This window comes from Physeter macrocephalus, chromosome 8 (genome assembly GCF_002837175.3).
Source record: "Physeter macrocephalus isolate SW-GA chromosome 8, ASM283717v5, whole genome shotgun sequence".
Taxonomy (NCBI): domain Eukaryota; kingdom Metazoa; phylum Chordata; class Mammalia; order Artiodactyla; family Physeteridae; genus Physeter; species Physeter macrocephalus.
Window position 1 is genome coordinate 148,263,063 of NC_041221.1, and position 22,272 is coordinate 148,285,334.

A 22,272-nucleotide genomic window follows, 5' to 3' on the forward strand; every position below is an offset into this window, starting at 1 on the left:
CAACGGGAGAGGTCACAACAGTGAGAGGCCCGCATACAAAAAAAAAAAAAAAAAAAAAAAAAATATATATATATATATATATATATATATATCTGCTTATCTAAAAAAGAAACACAGGAAGGATATGTTAGAAAACAAGAAAGTTTAATATCTAAAAGGAGAGGGGAGAGTGAAGTGGGTGGGAATTGAGAGGGAGTGACACTTCTGAATATATTTTTTGTACAGTTTTGACTTTTGAAAACATATTAATACTCTATATATTCAAAGATGAAATTAAATTAACATGGGGAGACAATAAATAAATCATAAGTTCTTTTATAGTTTGGTTTTATAGTAGTATGGGCAAAGCAAGGAAAACATTTCAGATGCATTACAGGACTGGGGAAATTAGGAAATGCAGTAATGTTGTTGGGAGACAGAGTTCTTACTATGAAGGAGAGATACAAATGTATAACGGGGAGAGGCAAGGAAGAACCTGTAAGAATGGACTGAAACTGGAGTTATCAGTGTGAACTCATGATCTCTAAAATATGTATGTGAGCATATACATGGACACACACACAAACACACACACACAGGCGCATGTATGTGTACTTGAATACATTTCCTAGGCCAACAGGGCCTAGAAGCAAAGATACCCCAAGCAATGAGCACACCTAGCACCCAGGTTTTGTCCTGTAATATCATAAAGGAACCATGGTTCCTTGAAGAAAAGGTTCATTCTGGAGAGAAATATGGAAGGTGCAAGATCTCGTTAGGCCATAAAATAAGGAAATACTCAAATAATGGGGGCATGTCACACAGGAGTCAGCTTGAAGGACAATTTGAACGGCAAAATAATTAAGGACAGTAATGAATTACAAACCAATGGGGGGAAAAAATAGAAACCCATGAGACCATATCAATAACAAACAGATAATAAAGAGAAAAGGCGAGAAGCGAGAGCTCTTAATTCTAAGTAGCATGCTGAGAGCTCACTGGTACATGTGGAACATGTACTGGGATTGAAAAAAATCATCATTCAGCAACCATCACAGTAAAGACTGGTGCAGCAAGAATCATGAATAGTTGCTAAATCTAGGATGCTAAATTATGAGGAGCAGGATATTTGTATGGTCTTAAAATGTCTCCCCACAGAAAGCTCATTAGTAGCATAGGAACAAAATCATAACTATACAGTGAGAAATCAGACAACACATCACCAATAAGGGACAAATGGACATCGTGTGCCTCTAGATATGATACCCTGTGCAGGATACAACATCACTTACAAGAATGCATAACCTTATTTTAATCACGAGAAAACATCAGACAACACTCAAATGAGGAATACTCTACCTTTATAAAGGGGGAAGGGGCTTGTATTTCTCAAAAATGTCAAAATCGTAAAAGACAAAGAAAAGCTAAGGAACTATTCCAGATTAAAAGAGACTAAAACAAACAAAAAAACAAAGCAAATACAGATTAAAAGAGACAAAGTACGTGACAACTAAATACAATTCACAATCATGTATTGGCTCCAACATTAGAGGAAAGAATTGGATATGAAGGACATTATCAGATCAATTGACAAAACTGGAATGGGAACAACAGATTAAATAAAGTATGGTATCAATGTTAAATTTATTGCAGTTGATAATTAGTGTGGTTATAGGAGGGAATATCCATATTCTTAGGAGATACATATTGAAATATTTAGGAGTACAGGGCTATAATGCTTACATTTTACTCTCAAAAAATAGTCCCAGGGACTTCCCTGGTGGTCCAGTGGTCAAGACACCACACTTCCAGTGCGGGGGGGCATGGGTTCTATCCCTGGTTGGGGAACTAAAGATCCCACATGCCGCGCAGTATGGCCAAAAAAAAAAAAAAAGTCCCAATAATAGTAATAACTTGTGTGTGTGTGTCTATGGGGGAGGTGGAGACGAAGGGATAGGAAGACGGAAAGAGAGAACACATTTGCAAGCACAAATGATGAAGCAAATGCAGTGAAATGTTAATAGGTGTATCTGCATAAAAGCTATATGAATGTTGTTTGTACTTTTCTTGCAACTTTTTTCTAAGTTTGCTATTACTTCCAAAACAAAAAACACTATGACACAAGCTAGAAAGTGCCGTAAAGTGCTACAGACAAGACAAGGGAGAGGAGCTGCTGAGGCAAGGTTCTGAAAAGCTTTCTTGAAGAATGCAGTGTTTTTAGTGGGCATGGGAGAGCAGGGTAACTTCCCTTAAGCATCCTATTCCTTACCGTGGGGTACGCAGGAGGTGACTCTGATGACTATACAATGGCTATCAGCTCTCCCTGGCCAGGAAGCAATGTGTGCTGCTGCTAACCAACCCTAACATATTTATCGAGAAGAGGGTGAAGAGGCAGCAAGCAGCCCAAGACCCAGAGAATACTGTCCCAAGAGCTGGCACTGGCGTATATGCTAGGCGGGTACTACCCTGGAAACACTATCTCCCGACCCACTCTGAGCTTTGACTGAAGTCCCTCCATGCTCCAGATGTGTGAAGACAGCTCAGGAATCACTACCAAAGACCAAGGCTCAGGCCATGGACTCTCTCATTTCCACAAGCTAAATGGTCATTATCTGAGTTACTGGGCTCTGGGAAATGGCAAACATCAGCTACCTAAAGGCAGGGGCCACATCCCATCATCTCAGAATCACTCAGAGCCCCGAGAACAGTGAGCCCTCAATAGAGAACTAGCCCACTGGTATCATGATGGTTGGTGAGTGCTACCAACTTTAACTGACCAATGCTATGGCCTAATTTAAGCTTTCAGACAAGCAAAGCATTCCAAATGGAAACAGGTGAGGATGGCAGATGTGTTGGGGGGCTGGGGGTAAGGGGGTGCAGTGTGAGTTTAGCACACTAACCTGTGAGACCAAGAGGGAGACAGGAGGTATGGAACTCAGAATATACCCTCGGTTTTGGTGACATCCTTGCCAGGAATTTAAAACCTTACATTCTTTATCCACTAAATATATATATGTAAAAAATTGAAAATCAGCAAGAAGGAAAACTTACCCTAGTAAGTTTCTCCAGTTTGGAGGAGACATGCAGCTGGGAAAATAGCTCTGTTATCTCTTTGGTAAAGTCTTCATCCCCTAGAAAAACAAGTCCCACATAAAACACTGCAGAAAGACTGGTGAGGATCATTGCAGGGGGAAAGAAGAGGAATGATAGTAGCAGCTGTAGCAGTAACAACAGCAGAAGCAAATTATATGAGCAAGGTGCTTTAGTGCTTACAGAATCCTTTTATGTATATTTTACTGATGAATTCTTCCAATAGGCTTCTAAAATAAAGTGCATCATTATCCCATTTTAGAGATGAAGAAACTAGGGCTTGAAGAGGTTAATTTATATCCCCAAATATCATAACAAATTAGGAGTCAAACCTTGGGCTTCCCACCCCCAGTCCACAGCCTATGCTCTTTGTATTACATCCTAGAAGTATGAATGGAAAGGTGATGAAAGCAGAGTACTAAGCGGGTAAGAGGCATGTGCTTCCAAAGAAATGGAATTTTAGCTGGACATAAAAAACAAGTACACGTTAGCCACGAGAATGGTAGAGCTTCAGGCAGAGAAAACAAGTACAAAGACCCAGAGGTGAAAGAAAGCATGGCAAGAAGTTTAACATGGTTGGGAGTGTCCTAATGGAAGAAAGAGAAGAGGGGTAGAATGAAGCTAGGAAAGTAAGCAGGATCCAGGTAATAAAGGGCATCATAAACCATGGTGAAGAATTCAAACTTTTATTAAGAGAATGAGGAGCTGCTGAATGGTTTTATAGAGACAGGTGAGTCCAATTAAAATTTTAGAAAGATCACTTTAGCTCCTGGGTGGGAATGAAATAAAAAGAGAAACATGAAGGGAGGCAGGAAGTCTGTGAGGCAATATTCTAGGATCCAGATAAGAATAAGGTTAGATAATAAGAAAGGAAGAGGATTCCAGAATGTTGGAAGGATAGTAAGGAAGCTGTTGGAATAAGCTTGATGAGCGATGATGTGGAACATGGAATACTTAATACCTGAGAAACATGCAAACACACAGGTGAGTCAAGATCAAAAACAATCAACACATCCAAACAAACGACAGGAAATGGCTCTTTTCCTCTCTATTCATCTAAATCTATTCATCTAAATCTTATCCAATCTCCTCTTTGAAGCCCAGCCCAAGTTTTCTCTCCACCAAAGACTACAGAGAGGAATCCTGTACACAGAAATCTCTTAGCACTTAACAATCTATATGAATATTTCTTAGTCACCAGTTCATGGTTACCAGGGCAAATTACTACTGCTTCATACATGCTTTCTCCCCAGAATGCTTAGGAAAAAAATCTATCTTGGTTCTTCTCTCTCCATCTGCTCTTCTGTCCTCTCTTGGCATTCAAGGCAGAGAATTCAAAGGGTTTAGTGATCCCAGGTATAACATAGTTTGGGAAAAGCTGATCTCACTAAATGATACAACTGTGACCTATATAATTCATGTAAACAACTCCTAAATCATATTCTACTAAAAACCTGACTCTCAGGAAGGCATTTTGCTTTCCCAGCTAAGCTCTAAATTATGTGAGACAAAGGATGGATCTGAATCCAAGTGGGATGCAAGCACCTCAAAGGGTTCACAAAAAATAGAGTGCAGGAGGAAAAAAATGCAACTTTTATAGTCATTTATCTTATTCTTCAAGAAGTACTTTTTTAGGATGTACTTCAGAATGTAAATAATATACTACTATGGTGGTATATGTGTATAATTCATACACATTCAAATATACACATATTGGGTCTAAGTGCTCAAAAACCTTTTACTGCTAAGGGTTGATCAAAAAATGTTTGCATCTGCAACATGTATAGACCTGGAAGGTATTATGCTTAGAGAAATAAGTCAGATAGAGAAAGACAAAAACTATGTTATCACTTATATGGGGAATCTAAAAAGTAAAACAAATTAATATTAAAAAAAATAATAAGGTAAAATAAAATACAGGGGGAAAAAATAGAGATCCTTGTCGTATACTCCCCACAGACTTGAGCATAAAAAGCAGTTGTTGCATTAGAATAAAGTATGTAAGGGGCTTCCCTGGTGGCGCAGTGGCTGGGAGTCCGCCTGCCGATGCAGGGGACGTGGGTTCGTGCCCCAGTCCGGGAGGATCCCGCCTGCCGCGGAGCGGCTGGGCTCGTGAACCATGGCCGCTGAGCCTGCGCGTCCAGAGGCTGTGCTCCGCAACGGGAGAGGCCACAGCGGTGAGAGGCCCGCTTACCGCAAAAAAAAAAAAAAAAAAAAAAAAAAGTATGTAAGGATGGAAGGGAGACAGGGTTAGTGCTTTGGAGAGACTCACGAGAGAGGCTGGCACCTGAAGCAGGAAGTCTCCTAAAAAAGTGAAGGCGGGCTTCCCTGGTGGCGCAGTGGTTGAGAGTCTGCCTGCCAATGCAGGGGACATGGGTTCGTGCCCTGGTCCGGGAGGATCCCCCGTGCCGCGGAGCGGCTGGGCCCGTGAGCCATGGCCGCTGAGCCTGCGCGCCCAGAGCCTGTGCTCCGCAACGGGAGAGGCCATAGCAGTGAGAAGCCCGCGTAACAAAAACAACAACAAAAAAAAAAAAAAAAAAAAAAAAGAGGCAACATATAGCAAAAAAAAGTGAAGGCATTGAGTATATAAGATAGAGGGACAAGGGCTAAGGATGCTGATAGAAACTGAAGAAGATCAACATCACCAGAACTAGGTTCTGTGGTTTTCTCTCCCCTCTGCTACCACATTTTTTTAAAAAAACTTCATTGAGATATAATTAAATACCAAGGTCAGTGTTGCATTCTCAACCAAAATCACTGGGGAGGGCCATTGGGAAGGGTGGCATGCAGCACTCCAGTGCTATCTTTGCAGAATCCTGATCTCAGGCAAACAGTTAGGGAGTAAAAATATTATAGACACAAATCCATCTGTTTAGAAATTCCCTTAGAGTCCTCTGAATGGTATTTAAAGATCAGGATTTCTGATCACTATGTGAAGCCAGATGTCGACTAAATTAAACAAATCCTGTTAATGGCACTACGTACAAAGCACTATGTACTTAGTCAGGAACAATGGAGCAACTTAAGCAAATCAAAATTAATTTATGGGTTTCCTGCTCAGTGAGACTTTGAAAATGCAGATCTTTATTTACTTATGCCATCCTAATAATGAAAATTATAGCCACCATTTGTTGAGTGTTTACTATGAGCCACACATTAAACATAATATTTCATTTAGTCCTTATAACAAACTGAGAGGAATTAGCTACCTCTACTTACAGTTGCGGAAACAGACACTCAGGGTTAAGTAATTTCACGAAGTTGCATGGCTTAATAAATGGCAGATCTTGATTTAGAACCCAGGTCTAACTCCACAACCCATCCTTTTATCCACCATGCTTATTGCCTTCTCAATATCTCAAGACAGCTTTAAAAACTCATATTCAAGGACCATTTCATATCAGGACTCTTTACACAGAGTAAGATACCATTTAGCAAGATATTACATAACCAGACAATTGGTTTAAGAAGATGTGGTATATATAAACAGAAGGGACTACTACTCAGCCGTAAAAAGAATGAAATACTGCCATTTGCACCAACCTGGATGGACCTAGAGATTATCATACTACGTGAAGTAAGTCAGAGAGACAAACACAAATACTGTATGATATCACTTTTATGTGGAATCTTAAAAAAAATAGTACAAATGAATCTATATACAAAACCGAAACAGACTCACAGACACAGAAAACAAACTTACGGTTACCAAAGGGGAAAGGGGAAGGGGGGATAAATTAGGAGTGTGGGATTAACAGATACAAACTACTATACATAAAACAGATAAGCAACAAGGATTTACTGTATAGCACAGGGAATTATATTCAATATCTTGTAATAACCTATAATGGAAAACAATCTGAAAAATATATGTATATAATTGAATTACTTTGCTATACACCTGAAACTAACACAATACTGTGAATCAGCTACACTTCAATTTTAAAAAAAGAGTTAATGTAATTGGAGAGACTTATTTCAAGGACAATCACTGCATATAAACACACTACATCCCTCCCACTCAGATGCTGGATTTCCATGTTACCTTTCTTCTCTTCCTCCTCTTCCTCACAGAACTCTGCTAGGGAAAATGCTTCTTTGAGTTGCTCCAATTCACATTTTAGAGTCTCTAATTCTTCTCCACTTAGAGAATTAAGAATAGATTTCACCTGAATTGATATAAAATAGTAAGTGGGAGTATGAGAGAAAATGAAAAACATTCACAAATGGAGAAGAGGCTATGGATCATATTAAAATTAAAACTATGAGTTCACAAGCTCTTCCTTAAGAACCTTAACACAAGAGGCAGGTCATCACAGAAAGGTATGGATAATTGTGCGTCCAAAAATAATATAAGCCAGAAATGTCTGGAAATTATTAGTGCTTAACAACAGCTTAGAAATTAGGAGGAAATGAAATAGTCTTGAATCAATTAAATGCTAACAGGTAACTGTATCCAAATTGGCAGCTTAAGCCAAAGAAACTTCTAAAAAGAAAAAAAAAGATGAAGGAAAAATAATAGATGTGCTATTAAGACCTCTTTGTTAATCTGTCCATTTTTGTTTAAATTTAGAGAAACAACACTTGACTCATTCTATTTCTAGCAACTAGTTCAAATATTAGTTTTTTTGTTTATTTTGGTATAGTATTTTCAGAGAGTCTCAAGCCTCTACCTGACATACATTTCATCCTCCAACTGTACAAAAGGAAAAGAGACTATGCAGTGTGCTTCTGCTTAAAGACTACTCCAGTTGAAATTTTTGGTGTGGAATTACCTTTATTTCACTTTCTTGGGAGAGCATCTCCAGAGCTTCTAGATGTGAAAGGCCTTGAAATTCATCAAAGAGTAGCCCATAATGAGTTTTCTTGTCCGTTTCCACGGTAACCTCATTGGCGGTCCACAGCTTGTCTTTCTCCTTCGCCTCTCGTAAAACCTGAAAGAGATCCAGGCATTACACTGCAACAAGTAACAAGAGCTTAAGGGTGAGTTTTGAAAGTCGAGGGAAGCAAACTGAGATGGGTAACACTGCCCTTTCATTCTTGGAATTGTGATTCAAATCGGATAGGCTCAGGAGCTGCAGGGAAAATATGATCACATAATTTGCTCCTAGACAAGGTAAATAACACCCCAGGAACCAGGTGTTTCTCTGACAGTGGTTTTATCATTAATCTAATGACAATTCTGAAAGGGCTTGGCATCTTATATTGCACTGACTAGAGGCTTCTGCAGAAAGGAAAGAGGAGGAAAAAAAAAAAGAACTGGGCATTTTTCTAAGCATTAGAGCTGTGCATCCCCTTACCAAAAACAAAACAAAACAAAAAACACTGAAAAGTCCTCAAAAGGCAATAATAACAAGGTCCCAAATTACCAAAGGCAAAAATACAGATCAAAATACAAACAAGAATGCAAACAGTACCTGAGACAGTGTGGAAGTCCGGTTCATCAGACCCTTGGTTCTTTTAAATCCAGGATCCCCTTCTGCTATTACATCCATTGTCTTTTTCCCAATGAATTCTAAGGCATCCAAACCCCCACTGATAACACTCTTTCCCTAGGAAACACATGCAACCTCATTACAATAATACTGAAAAAAGACACCTGCATGTTTTGATTTCATAAAATAGTGGCTAACAATAGCAACCACTGGCTAGAACAAGGAGCAACTAAAACAATCATACAGTGCTTGTGGGAATGTAAAGCAGTATACCCACTTTGGAATATTATTTGTCAGTATCTACTATAGCTGAACATATGAGTATCCTATGACCCAGCAACTCCACGCATGGTTAAATACTCAAAAAAATGTGTAGAGGTTCATCAAAAGACATACAAGAACACTCACAGCAGTACTATTATAAAAGCTAAAAGCTGGAAACTACCCCAATACTTACCAACTCTGGAATGAGTATATGTTACATAGTCACTCAATGGAATACAACAAAGAAAATGGAATATACCACACAAACTATACCGTGGATAAATTATACAAACATAATAATGAGTGAAAGAAACTAGATACACTAGAGTACATTCTGTATGATTCTGTTCATTTGGCAGGGAAAATTAATCTATGATGACAGAAGACTGGATTGTGGTTATCTTAGACTGCAAGAGGGGGAGGCACAGAAGACTGGGAGACGGCACAGAGGAGACATCTGATATACCACCCTGCTGTTTCTTAGTCTGAATGTGTTCATGTCGTGAAAATTAAAACTGAACACTTATGATTTCACCTGTCTGTATATAGATTATACTTAAATAAAAAGTTAAAATTAAAAAGTACTAGCTATCTATCCTCATGTAGGAAAGATATTAAGCTTCCTATTTAATCCTTTCAAAAATGTTTCTAGGGCTTCCCTGGTGGCGCAGTGGTTGAGAGTCCACCGGCCAAAGCAGGGGAGACGGGTTCGTGCCCCGGTCCAGGAGGATCCCATGTGCCGCGAAGCGGCTGGGCGCGTGAGCCATGGCCGCTGAGCCTGCGCGTCCGGAGCCTGTGCTCCGCAACGGGAGAGGCCACAGCAGTGAGAGGCCCACGTACCACAAAAAAAAAAAAAAAAAAAAAAAGTTTCTAATCATCTATAGTTTTATAAGTATTTATCATAAACATCTCATTTTCCCTTTGCCTAAAAGATATAATTATGACAAAAATATTTTTGTAAAGCAGAGATGTTTTTCTAGGGCCACCAAACTAAGAATTCTTAGTCCATAAAATATTATGTACATTGCCTCTCTATTACTCTTCATTTCCTGCTCCCTCTTTTACTTCTTTTAAGTTTTCAAGTTAGCTCTCACTCTACCCTAAGATCAAAGTGAATGATCTTCAGTAATTTGAACTCCATAAGAGGAATCAGTCCCCATGACTTTTCAAGGAAAAGACAGAGAAAGAGACAAAAACCCATTAAATCATGGAAGGAAGCAGGCCACCTTGCAATTTTTACTCACTGTGCTCTGAACAGCAGTAGAGATGGTTGAGAATACCCCAAATGGCCCACTCATTGGAGAGGAGTTTTCATTCCCTTTGGCATTTGTCTCTCCTATAGTGGGGAACGGATGTATAAATATGAAGAGACAGTCCATAAATAGTTTTGCTTTATTAGCATCTATATGAATTTTTTAAAATTAGACCTTATTTCCAACACACAAGGCCTTAGTACTTTTTGTTTTATTATTTTAAACTATTTGCCTATTTTAAAATAAAAGTTAAGGGAGTTTTTCATTTTCATTTCAAAAACAAAATCCAGCCTTTTGAACAACCTACTGACATATATAACAGACTATATACTGTGTGATTCCATTCATATGATCTTCTGCACAGGTAAAACCACAGGGTCAGAAAACAGATCAGTGGTTGCCAAGAGCTAAGAATAGGTGGAGGGGAGTGACTACAAAGGGGCATGAGGGGATTTTTTTTTTTTTTGGTGGTGGGAGGAATGAAAATATTCTTGAGTCTTGTCTATACAAATATAAGAAATATTCTATATCTGTATAATCACAATGGACTGTGATTACATAGCATAAACAGGACGGTATGTTTGTTAAAATATGTAAAACTATATACAGTTGGCCCTCTGTTCTATGGATGCTGAACCCGTGAATACTCATTTTATATAAAGAACTTGAGCATCTGAGGATTTTGGTATCCATGGGGAGCTCCGGGAACCAATCCCCCCATGGATATCAAGGGATGATTGTATCTAAAAAGAATGAACTTTATGTAAATTATAACTCAATAAATGTGACTTTTTAAAAATCCGGTCTACTTTAAACTTTATCCTGGAAAATTATGCTTCTTCACAGGATTCAGACACGCATTACAAAGATCTTTTTAAAATCTGTTCTATTTTATTAACACTAAAATCTCTTACAGGATATCAACAAATAATCTATTGTAGGGAGGACTTCTGCTTCCAACTATGATGGATCATCTGGTGTCAGACTTGCCCTTCTACCATAGCATCTAGAAAACTGGACAAAATATAAGAAACAATTATCTCCAGACAATGGACTACAGACCGTACTGTACTATGGTTCAGGAGAGAAGAGAAACAAATGATGAGAACTCTATGATTGGCTTGCTTTCCAGACCACAGCACAGGGAGGGGAAACCCAAGCAGAGCATGGCAGTCCTATTAAGTAGAAGAGACAGAGACTGGAATCTTGGAAAGCTGAAGCACCTGGAGTTTGCAGCTCAGCGTACAAGCATACCTCATTCTATTGCACTTTACTGTGCTCTGCAGATACTGCATTTTTTTTTTTTTTTTTTTTTTTTACAAACTGAAGGTTTGTGCAACCCTCTGCTGTCAGGTAATGGTTAGTATTATTCAGCAATGAGGTATTTTTAATTAAGGTATGTACATTATTCTTTTTGACATAATGCTACTGCACACTTAATAGCCTACAATATAGTATAAATTTTTATATGCACTGGAAAACCCAAAAAAGAATTTGTGAGACTCGTTGTTTGCGATATTCACTTTATTGCTGTGGTCTGAAACTGAATCCACAATATCTCCAAGGTATGCCTGTACTGGAGAGGAGGGAGATACAGAGGTAAAGAGTTCCAACTATCTACAAAGGAGTGCCCTTGAGTCTTTGGCTGAATACTAAGCTGTTCCTGCACTGGAAAACTCCACGATACTGGGCAAAGAACTGCCATGGAGCTGTAAACTAAACAATGCCCAAAGCTCATGCTAGGCTGAGAGACATTTAACTTCCAACCAATCAAGTAGAGAGACCTAGTTAAACTCCTGGAAATTAGGTAGAGACCTCAGAAGGGTCAGAGACTTAGTAGTTGAGCTAAACTAGCACTTAACAATAACGGTTACTCTAGAAATCACCCTCAAGAAGTTTAAAATCAAGACCAAAAGATCAATCTAAGCTACAAATATCTTAACTGCCTTCCAAACAAAACTCACACCCTTTAAAGGACTACAAAATCCACTCAGCAAAGTAACATTTCTAATGTCCAGCATCCAATCAATGAAATGAAAATGTTATATCTCTAAGCAAGAAAAAAAATTGGTCAATAGAAACAGATTCAAATGACAGAGATGATAGTCAGGGACACTAAAATATATACATAAGGAGGTGAGAAATGAAAGACAAAAAAAGAAACAAATGGAATTTCTAGAGCTGAAAAATATATCTAAAATTTAAAAGTCACTGAATGGACTCAACAGCATTAGACACAGCAGAAGAAAAGATCAGTAAACCTGAAGCCACAACAAAAACTATCCGAACCGAAGCACAGAGAAAAAAGGCTTAAAAAAATGAACCATGGAACAGCACCAAAACTAACACATTAAAACATTTTTTCATGCCACAGTAGATTCAAATTCAGCTAACTCTTACTGGGCTCTTACTCAATTGTGCCAAGCACAAGGCTAGGCAATTTTTACAATCTACATTCATGGCTTTACTTATTTAATGTTTGTAACAGTCCTCTGCAATATAAAATATCACCCCATTTCATAGATAAGGAAAGTAAAGAGACACCTGAGTGGTTAAAGCCAAAGATTCCAAATCCCATTTCTCATCAGCCCCATGATGCCCTGAATATCAGACAGTCAAAAAACATCTACTGAAAAAAATGAGCTTAACTATTCCATTTCAGTTTATAATTCTAGGCCTTAATGTTTTCATATACTGACCCGTTGCATACTGGACTTCAGATGAAACTTCACTGGGACTAGGGATTCCAAGGGAAGTCTCTGCCTTCTCAATGACATTTGAAATACCTTGTCCTAATGAGAAAAAATAACATTTTTATATTTCAATTTATTTGCTACTAGTCACCAAAACTGAAGAAACAAACTGAAAATTAAAACCACAGATTTTCAAATTCATTACAACCACAAGACATGTTATTTTGACCATATATAACTAATCTTTGGGAGTGTATCCTCACCAAAGGAAAAAAAATTGATTATCACCAAAAAATAGTTTTATATTAATTCCTAAATGTCAACCTTCTAATGAAAAATGTTACCAATTCTAGTGGCAGTATAAATCAGCCCATCATTACTAATGTATCTTCAAACTAGAAAGCTTTTGAGTAATCATGGAAGAAGAATGATTAACACAGTCGTTTTGAACACAGATCTGTAGCAAAATGCACACAAAAATTAATAAAATGACTGATGATCTTACCTACTGTGGCTACTGTAGCTGAGGCTGAGGAGAGCAAGGACTTGCCCCAACTTCCCCAATAGCTCCATCCGGTCTGGGGTACATCTTTGGAAACAGTCTCCTATTTTTCCCAGTAGCCAGAAAAACAAAGGCAAAGAAAAATGGAAAAATTAGAGGAAAATAAGAGTGTATATACAAGGTAGCTAATTATTGGCCAAAAGTATGGGTGAACAGATACATATTATTTGGCTCAAGAAGTGTATTGCTTGACTGACAGATGTATGTTACCTGCAATGTAAGCATCACATAGCAAAGGAAATTGTTTTATGGTTATAAAAGGAAAGAAATAGATGCAATCCCAATTTGGTATTGATTCCATATTCCTTTTAACCCTAATACTTTTTAATCTCAATGTTTTAATAGATACTCTACTTTGCCTGCAGCCTGTGATGTCTGAACAGGGAGAACGTCTGAAGTCTCAAGGTCACTGGAAGGTTTGGACTCTGGTCTTTTCCGAGTAGAAGCTACAGGTTCTGATTTACTCTCTGACTTGGCACTTTGGTTAACTGACTCAAAATTCTTGGTTGGCTCACAGTTCTCATCTTCAAGGATGGAGGTTGCTTCATTTATCACTTCAGTCTCAATATCATCTTTATCCGACATGATTAGATCATTGCCTGGTAAAATAAAAGCCCCCCACCCCCCAAAAATTAATTATATAAGCTTGTTTTTGGTAAAAGTTACTTGAATAAACTTTTTGAGACTATCGAGTCACATGCAGGTGTAAGAAATAATACAGAGAGATCTAATATACCCTTCACCCAGTTTCCCCCAAGGGAACAATTTGTTTAACTATAGCATATCACAACCAGGATACTCATAGATACAACCCCCCAACATTACTCAGATTTCACCAGTTTTCCATGCACTCATTTGTGTGCGTGTAATTAGTTCTATGAAATTTTATCACATGCACAGATTCACGTGATACAGAATAGGATTACCACAGTCAGGATACAGAATAATTCAATTACAAGGATCCCTTGTGTTATCTATTTTTAGCCACGTCCCACCCTCCTCCTAACCCACAGCAACCACTGATATTCTCCATCTCTATAATTTTGTCATTTCAAGATCTTATATAAATGCAATCACACAGTATGTAACCTATTGAGATTTACTTTTTTCACTCAGCGTAAGTCCCTCAAGATTCATCCAAGTTGTTGTACCACTAGTTTCTCCCTTTTTATTGCTGAGTAGTGTTCCTTGGTATGGATGTATCTCAGTTGTTTCACCATTTACCTGTTGAAGGATGTCTGGGATGTTTCCAGTTTAGGGCTATTACAAATAAAATGGCTATGAACATTTATATACAGGTTTTTATGGGAATATAAGCTTTCATTTCCCTGGGATAAATGACCAGAGTGCAATCGATAGTACTTGCTTAATTTTATAAGAAGCTGCTATACTCTTGTCCAAAGTAGCCATACCATTTTACATTCCCACCAGCAATGTATAAGTAATCAAGTTTCTCTTCATTCTCACCAGCATTTGGCAGTGTTTTTTTTTTTTTTTTTTTTTTTTTTTTTTGTGGTATGCGGGCCTGGCATGTGGGATCCTCCCAGACCGGGGCGCGAACCCGGTTCCCCTGCATCGGCAGGCGGACGCGCAACCACTGCGCCACCAGGGAAGCCCTGGCAGTGTTATTTTTTATGTGAACCATTCTGATATAGGTGCACTATGACAGCTTAATATGGCTTTAAGTTGCATTTCTCTAATGGCTAATGATATTTAATATCTTTTCATGTGTTTATTTGCCATCTGTATATCCTCTTCAGTGAAACAGCTGTTTTTATCTTTTGCTCATTTTCTAATTGGATTTTTTTTTTACTGTTAAGTTTTGAGAGCTCTTTTTATATTCTAGATTCAAGTCCTTTGTCAGATATGTGGTTTGTAAACATTTTATCCCAGTTTGTAGTTTATCTTTTCATCCTCTTCATAGAGCTTTTCACAGAGCAAACGTTTTTAATTTCAATTTATCAACTTTTCCTTTTGTTGACATTTTTAAAAAATCTTATTACTCATTAATCATTCCTACCTCAATTTTTCAGAGAGACGATCATGAAATTTAAGCTACCAGAATAAGATTTACATCAGACCAGCTTTTGAATAGCAATGTTAACAAATTCAATTCCTTCCAGAAGTACGGCTCTTTGACAATTAAAGCCAAGATATTATTGGTGTTTTTACAAGGAGGAGATGCTGGTTTCCAGGATAACCAAGTATTACCAGGGGAGAAATAAACGTATCTTACGCATACACACACACACACACACACACACACACAAACCTCGGTATGTATAAGCACGTTTTTACCAATATATACTAACCACAAAATTAGACCCAATCCATCAATGCCATCAAAACATTTCTAACATACTAAAAAAGAGAGACATACTAACAACTAAGGCAGCCTGGAAGTAACACTATAACTGAGGTACACACAAAAAGTTAAAAGAACAGAGAGCAAGGAAAAGTATGCTAGGATCAGGAAATAACACTCATGAACTTTAAATACTTGAAAAAAGCATAGAATAGTGATCACAAACTGGGATTTTGAGTCCCAAATCCAGTCTACAGATTTTTTTGTTTGGCCTGCACAGTGCTTAAACTTTTTTCTAAGCTAATTGGTAACATGTAAAAATAGAGTTCGTTTACAAATAGAAATTTCCAACTTCTCTTGTAAAACTGAAAGATCTGACGACACTGGGCCCACATTCGACTTGTTAATAACTAGTTCATGCCAAATATTTGCTGGGGATCTTTTAGACAGGGTAGAGTAGTGCTCTCTAGTTCCCCGTAATCTCCACCCAAATTCACTTGACTCGTTTATGTTACCTGATTAGCCCCTGTAGGCATCTGAACTTGTAATACCTGCCTTAAAGGGCACTTAGGATTCTGACAGATGAAGATGCCAATGAGAGAATTCAAGGGTGTGTAAACAACACAGGAGAAATCTCAAAGGTCTGAGGTATGACAGCGTGGAATACAGACATACCAGGAGTAGTTAATATGGCAAAGAGAATGATGGGGAGGCGTAAGGCTAGAAAGGTAGATTTATATAACATCCTGGATCCTAGATCATATGGTATATGATATACATACGTTTCCAAAACACATAGAAAAAACAATCTAGATACAACTATCCATAGACATAAAAAACAACTGTGAAACACTCATTCATTTACTTGCAAACATTTTTTTTTGACTACCTGTTGCATGCCAAGCTCTGGAGACTGAGAACTAATTTAAGACACAAACAATTTCTGCCCTATTTACTCCAGGGGCCTAATAGGAAAGGCTACACAGTTCTTGCACAAAGTTCCATCAATGTTTCGTGTAGCTGAAACACTGATGGAATATCTTTTTGCTCTCCTTATGCTCTCTACAAGCTACAACAAACGGTAATATGCATGTAACATACATATTATATACTATATATAATATGTAGTTAGGCTGAAACTCTTCCAACTCTGTACTTTAGTGACTGAGAAGTCAGTTCACCTATCTGCGTCTCCATTTCTTCATCTGTAAAAGGGGGAGAGTACTACATACTTGCCAGGATTCCTAGAAAGACGAAATGACCCGGTGGATGTGACGCGTTGGGAACAGAGCCTGGCACGTAACCCCTCACGGGTAACAGCTGCTATTAGCACCTGGTGGTTGTCTGGAGGGAGCATTACTATTTTTACTACTATAACGATTTGTCTCGAGATGTACAAACTCCGCTCTCCCTTCTTCCTAATTACAAGAACAGGTGCCAAACCGGAGTTCTGGTGCAAACCTGCGCTGCTAAGTTCTCCGACGCTGACAACGACGAGAATTCCTCACCCAAGCGGAGCGCTTCAATAACCAGAGCACTTCCGCAGCCTCAGCGTCCACCGCGAGGGGCCCGCCGCCCAGCCCCAGGCCGCTTCCTCCCCTTCCGCGGCGACCCCGAGACCCCGCACCCGGCCCGCCTCCTCCCAGGAAGCCCTGTACCCAACCCGCCGCCACACTCACCGCGACCACCGGCGCAGAGAAGCCTCTCCCTACTGCCCCGGAAGTCCTCCTTCAGGACGGAGAAGGCCTTGCCTACCAAAGAGAACTTCCGGGTCAAGCAGCCGCTCCAGCCGGAAGGAGCTCGGCGAGGGTCTGGTGAGTGAGGGCTAGTTCGCGGTCGTTGTTTAGGGCTGAGGTGGGGTGGGAGTGGGTTACTAGCGGTGCCGAGGCGTGGGTTTGAGCGGTGGGTTGGGTTCGACGTGAAGGAGGGTGGGGTATCCGCTGCCCTTTTGCAAGCCTGGCCTGGGCTGCAGGAGTTCGGCCGTCGTATATTTACGGAGCTCCACATACCTGCCAGGCACTCCTCTGGGCGTTTGGGACACACTGGTTTACGAGCCACTGTGGCTTTGCTCACAAGTAGTTGACAGCCTAGCGGAGGAGACCGACTAGAAACAGGTCAACAAACAAACACGATTATCTAAAACGGTAGTGAGTGCTTTAAAGAAAATTAAGCAGAATAAAGTGACGGAACGAAGCGAGGGAGTAAACCTTTTGAAGATCTGGTGAAAACAAAGAAGCAGAAGGAATAGCAAGTGCAAACGCCTTATTGTGGGAACAAACCGAGCCAGGTCAAGGAAGAGGAAAAAGGCTACTGTGTGTGGAGCAAAAAGAGGAAGATGAGACCAGAGACTTAAACTGGCCAACCCTTGTAGGGGCTATGAGCGAGGACAAGGATTTTGACTTTAATTTGGAAAGCAATGGAAAAGCACTGAAGGTTTCTGTGCCCAAGAGTGACATGCTGTGGTTTATGACTTTAGGTTACTCCTGACCCTTCATCAGAAAGATGCACCTCTTCAGTTGCCCTTGGACAGTGGAATTCATGAAACCCAAACTGACCGCCAGAAAAGCATTAGAGACACCCTCCCTGTAGACATGTGAAAAACTAAGTCCCAGAGAGGTGAAGGCACCTGGCCTTTTAAGAACCCACGTCTTCCAACTCCATTTAATGCTTTCAGAATGACCATTTTAATGTCTATACATAATAATTGTCACTTCCTAAAATTCTTCAGATGGTTTCCTTTGCTTTGATGGTGCTTCTCTAAATTTAGGGGCATCATTATCACCTGGGAGCATGTTAAAAACGCCTATTCCCAAAAAAAGCAAGAACACTTTAAGTATGAAATAGGTGTTTTTCTCTGATTTTCTGTTGTAATGGAAATGCATAGAATTGGAGGTTTAAGAATAGAATCCTGGTAAACCACTTAGAAAATGTTCAAACTTTTTGGTCTTAGTATCCCTTGACACTTTTAAAACTTATTGAGAACGTCAAAGAGTTTTTGTTTGTGTGGTTATATCTATCAATATGCCATTTTTCCCCCCTCACCCCTTCCCTCGCCCAGAGTTCCCTCGTACCCACCCTCACCCAGCACTCCCTGACACCCTCCCTCTTCCAGAGTTCCTCAGTATGCCATTTTATATATCAAAACAGCTTTTCAAAAATTGTTAATTTATTTAAAATGATACGTTCATTACATGTTAACATAAATAGCATTTCTATGAAGAATATTTTCCAAAAAAAAATTATTGAAAAGAATGGCATTGTTTTACATTGTTACAAGTTTTTTTTAATATCTGGCTTAATAGAAGACAACTAGATTCTCATATCTCCTTCTGCATTCACTCTCTTGTGATAGCATTCATTATGTAGCCTCTGGAAAACTGCACCATATTGTGTGAGAATGAGAGTGAAAAGAGCAAATGATTTTCTAGTATTAATACGAAAATCATTTTGAAAAAGTCTCAGAGACCCCCCCAGAGGCCCCTGCACCACAGTTTGAGAATCGCTGAATTACAGTAAGGTTTTGCAAATCAAAAGATACATGGGCTTGATTTGTTAGTCATTAAAACTACATGCACAGCAAAGATGCAGATACCCAAGAAATCTGCATCTTTATTTTTTTTAAATAAATTTATTTTATTTATTTATTTTTGGCTGTGTTGGGTCTTCGTTGCTGCGCGCGGGCTTTCTGTAGTTGCAGTGAGCGGGGCTACTCTTCGTTGCAGTGCGTGGGCTTCTCATTGCGGTGGCTTCTCTTGTTGCGGAGCACGGGCTCTAGGCGCGCGGGCTTCAGTATTTGTGGCTCGCAGGCTCTAGAGTGCAGGCTCAGTAGTTGTGGCGCATGGGCTTAGTTGCTCCGAGGCACGTGAGATCCTCCCGGACCAGGGCTCGAACTGGTGTCCGCTGCATTGGCAGGCGGATTCTTAACCACTGCGCCACCAGGGAAGTCCCACATCAAGCACTCTAACACCAGAGTCCATGTTCCTAACCACATAGCCATGATGGTATTGTAACTTTGGTCTTGCAAAACTGGAAGAATTGTATTGTGTGGCTATCATTCAAACTATGTATATACTGGACAGGTAGATCTGAGGGTGAGAGTGAGGAGTTCTTTTTTAGTTATACTGAGTTTGAGATACTGGGAGGGTGGGGGGGCAGGGGGCGATTCAGACTGTAGAGAAAAAAATGGGCAAGGAGGTCATAAGTCTAAGCTTGTCATATCAATGTCTTTGTGTAGCTTCATAAGCAAATGCTTATGGCAAAAATGATCAAAGTCAAGGGCATAACAAATAACCATGGTTTGAAGCACAGCTTCAGCAAATACAGAAGGTGTTCCTCAGTGTGCCAGAAAATATGCTGACGTTTGAGCCAAGTGCCCAAAGGCCAGTGATGAGGTGTGTGATGGCTGTAAGATACTGTTGGGAGCATAAGGGCTATTCAGAAACTTTTTGGAAAATGGCCCTCAAAATGATGATTTCTGTTTGCGTATTACTAACCTTTTTATGTTATCTATAGCAGTGGTTGAGTATAAGCACAACAGCTTTACATTTGTTCTCTGAAAGGATAGAGGAGTGCTAACAGTCTGCTCTTCATTTCCTTTTTCTCCCCTTTGCCAATTCAGAATGCCACTCTGACCATTTGTGTGCCTTGTGTAGGGAGCTTCTCCATTTTTCAAGTGTAACAGTGCAGGCTGAGGAGAGTGGATGAGCTGTAAATACAGCCTTGAACGCAGTTAACTATGGAGAGTGAACCGTTAATATCCCAGTATACTTGGAGCAAAAACCAATACCATCTGGGCATCAGTGTTTTTCCTTCTTTTGAATTATCCCAGAACTATTTCTGCAAACAGCTGTTTCCTCAGCCAACTTAATTTTGAGCCACAAGAGTGGAAGTTAGCCACATCACTTCCTTATTTACTTCTGTTGAGAATTGGAAGAGAATGGAAATATTTCTTCTCTCAGAATTTGGCAGGAACAGCAACAAGGCAATCTGTTAGGGATGATAGCTTAGGCGCTTTTCTTTTCTTTCTTTCTTTTTCTTTTTTAATGATATAGCCAATATCCAGAATGATTCTGGAGGGTAAAATAATCTACATTTCTGATTATTCATGATCCTAGAAAAGCTAACATTTTACTGTATCTAAAAGATGAAAAAGGAGTTAGATTTAACTTAAATATCACACTTTTCAGTTATCCTGTTCATGCTGAAGAAAGGTAATAAAACATTCTACCAAGTAACTTCATCCACAAGCATAGCATAGACCTTTTTAACTGTTTACAGGAAGGTGGCACTTTGATTTTCCTTTTTGAACTCTTTCTTCTTAGCCTCCAAATGTCAGCTGCTGCATTGAGAATAGCAGGCAAGATATTATGCAAAGCCCCAAACTTTTAAGTGAGTTGCATTTCTAAAATTCATGAAGTCCTCCTTTCTCTTTTGTTTTCACAGCACAATTACACTTCTCTTCAGTACTTTTCTTGTATATAGTTAGCTTTCTCTGCCCCTGCCTTCCGGGTTTTGCTGAAAGTCTTTTTTTCTCCCACCTGACCTTTTCTCCATTTCCTTCATTGTTTGCACAGTCAGCCTTCATTTTTGTGGTTTTAATTTTGAATAAAATTAGATAAAGATGTTTATTTCTTTTTTTAACATCTTTATTGGAGTATAATTGCTTTACAATAGTGTGTTAGTTTCTGCTGTATAACAAAATGAATCAATATACATATACATATATCCCCATATCTCCAAGATGTTTATTTCTCAAAAAAAAAAAAAAAAGTCATATTGAAGTCAGGAAGTAGAATTCTGTCAGGAGCCAGAGCAGCATGTGTGAGTCCCTCTTTCTCTTCCCCTCTGCAGCTCTTCCCACCACCAGCAGCCCCTGTCTCCTGTCTCCTCTCTCTTTCCCTTCTTCACCCCTATTCTTTCTCTAACCTGATTGCCTCAGCTCCCTATAAGGCTTCTCTTCCTCAGAAGGCCCTAACCCACAGTGTCTCAATCCAAATTCCAAGAACAAGATTCTTCTTAGCCAGTGGGTTGACTTCCTCCTGGGCCCAAGAAAGCAGGGCTCCAAAAAGGGAAACGGGCTAGGTAGATCACAACAAAAGCTCTCTACCACAAGCTCAGGACACATTAAAAACAATGTAATATAATGGTTGGGCTCCAAGGTCAGTTTACAATTCCTTTTGATCCGTATCATTGTAAAATATTTATTTGCAATGAGAAAAAGAGGAGTGTGAAATTTAAAGACTGAAATTACCTAGTGGTGTTTCCCCTCCCCGCTCCATGATTTTTAAATGGTTGCATGGTATTCCAAGTAAAAGTGTTTTATTTATCTTAAATAATGGCTTTGCTGTAAGGTGTAGATTTTAGCACCTGAAAGGACCATCAACAATAATAATATCTAGAGCTTATTCAGTGATTACTATTACTAGACTCTGTGTTTTTTATATACTATCTCATTCAGACCTTGCAATAGTCCTGTGAAAATAGATGCTATTATTTTCCCTGTTTTAAAGATGGGGGGGGGCTTCCCTGGTGGCGCAGTGGTTGAGAGTCCACCTGCCAATGCAGGGGACGCGGGTTCGTGCCCCGGTGTGGGGGGCTAGGCCTGTGAGCCATGGCCGCTGAGCCTGCGCGTCCAGAGCCTGTGCTCCGCAACGGGAGAGGCCACAACAGTGAGAGGCCCACGTACTGCAAA

General features: G+C 39.5%; 2 protein-coding genes across 3 annotated transcripts in view; one reads left to right on the top strand and one right to left on the bottom strand.

Moving 5' to 3' along the window:
- Positions 1-17,322, bottom strand: part of FAM114A2 (family with sequence similarity 114 member A2) — a 38,301-nt gene extending 20,979 nt beyond the window's left edge. Inside the window, exons 1-9 of one of the 2 annotated variants that reach the window (XM_024123221.3) lie at positions 17,261-17,322; positions 13,792-13,875; positions 13,220-13,319; positions 12,721-12,813; positions 10,013-10,104; positions 8,487-8,621; positions 7,845-8,003; positions 7,115-7,238; positions 3,031-3,110 (exon numbers count right to left, since the gene is read on the bottom strand). In XM_024123221.3, coding sequence (XP_023978989.1) covers positions 3,031-3,110; positions 7,115-7,238; positions 7,845-8,003; positions 8,487-8,621; positions 10,013-10,104; positions 12,721-12,813; positions 13,220-13,319; positions 13,792-13,824 — 816 coding nt within the window. In that variant the 5' untranslated portion in view covers positions 13,825-13,875; positions 17,261-17,322. Of the gene's footprint in view, positions 1-3,030; positions 3,111-7,114; positions 7,239-7,844; positions 8,004-8,486; positions 8,622-10,012; positions 10,105-12,720; positions 12,814-13,219; positions 13,320-13,630; positions 13,876-17,260 lie in introns of both variants that reach the window. The other variant, XM_024123219.3, reaches the window with a different exon arrangement.
- Positions 17,323-17,340: 18 nt separating this feature from the next.
- Positions 17,341-22,272, top strand: part of MFAP3 (microfibril associated protein 3) — a 19,310-nt gene continuing 14,378 nt past the window's right edge. The window contains exon 1 of the mRNA XM_007119348.4: positions 17,341-17,395. The gene's annotated coding sequence lies outside the window, so the exon portion shown is untranslated. The remainder of the gene's footprint in view (positions 17,396-22,272) is intronic.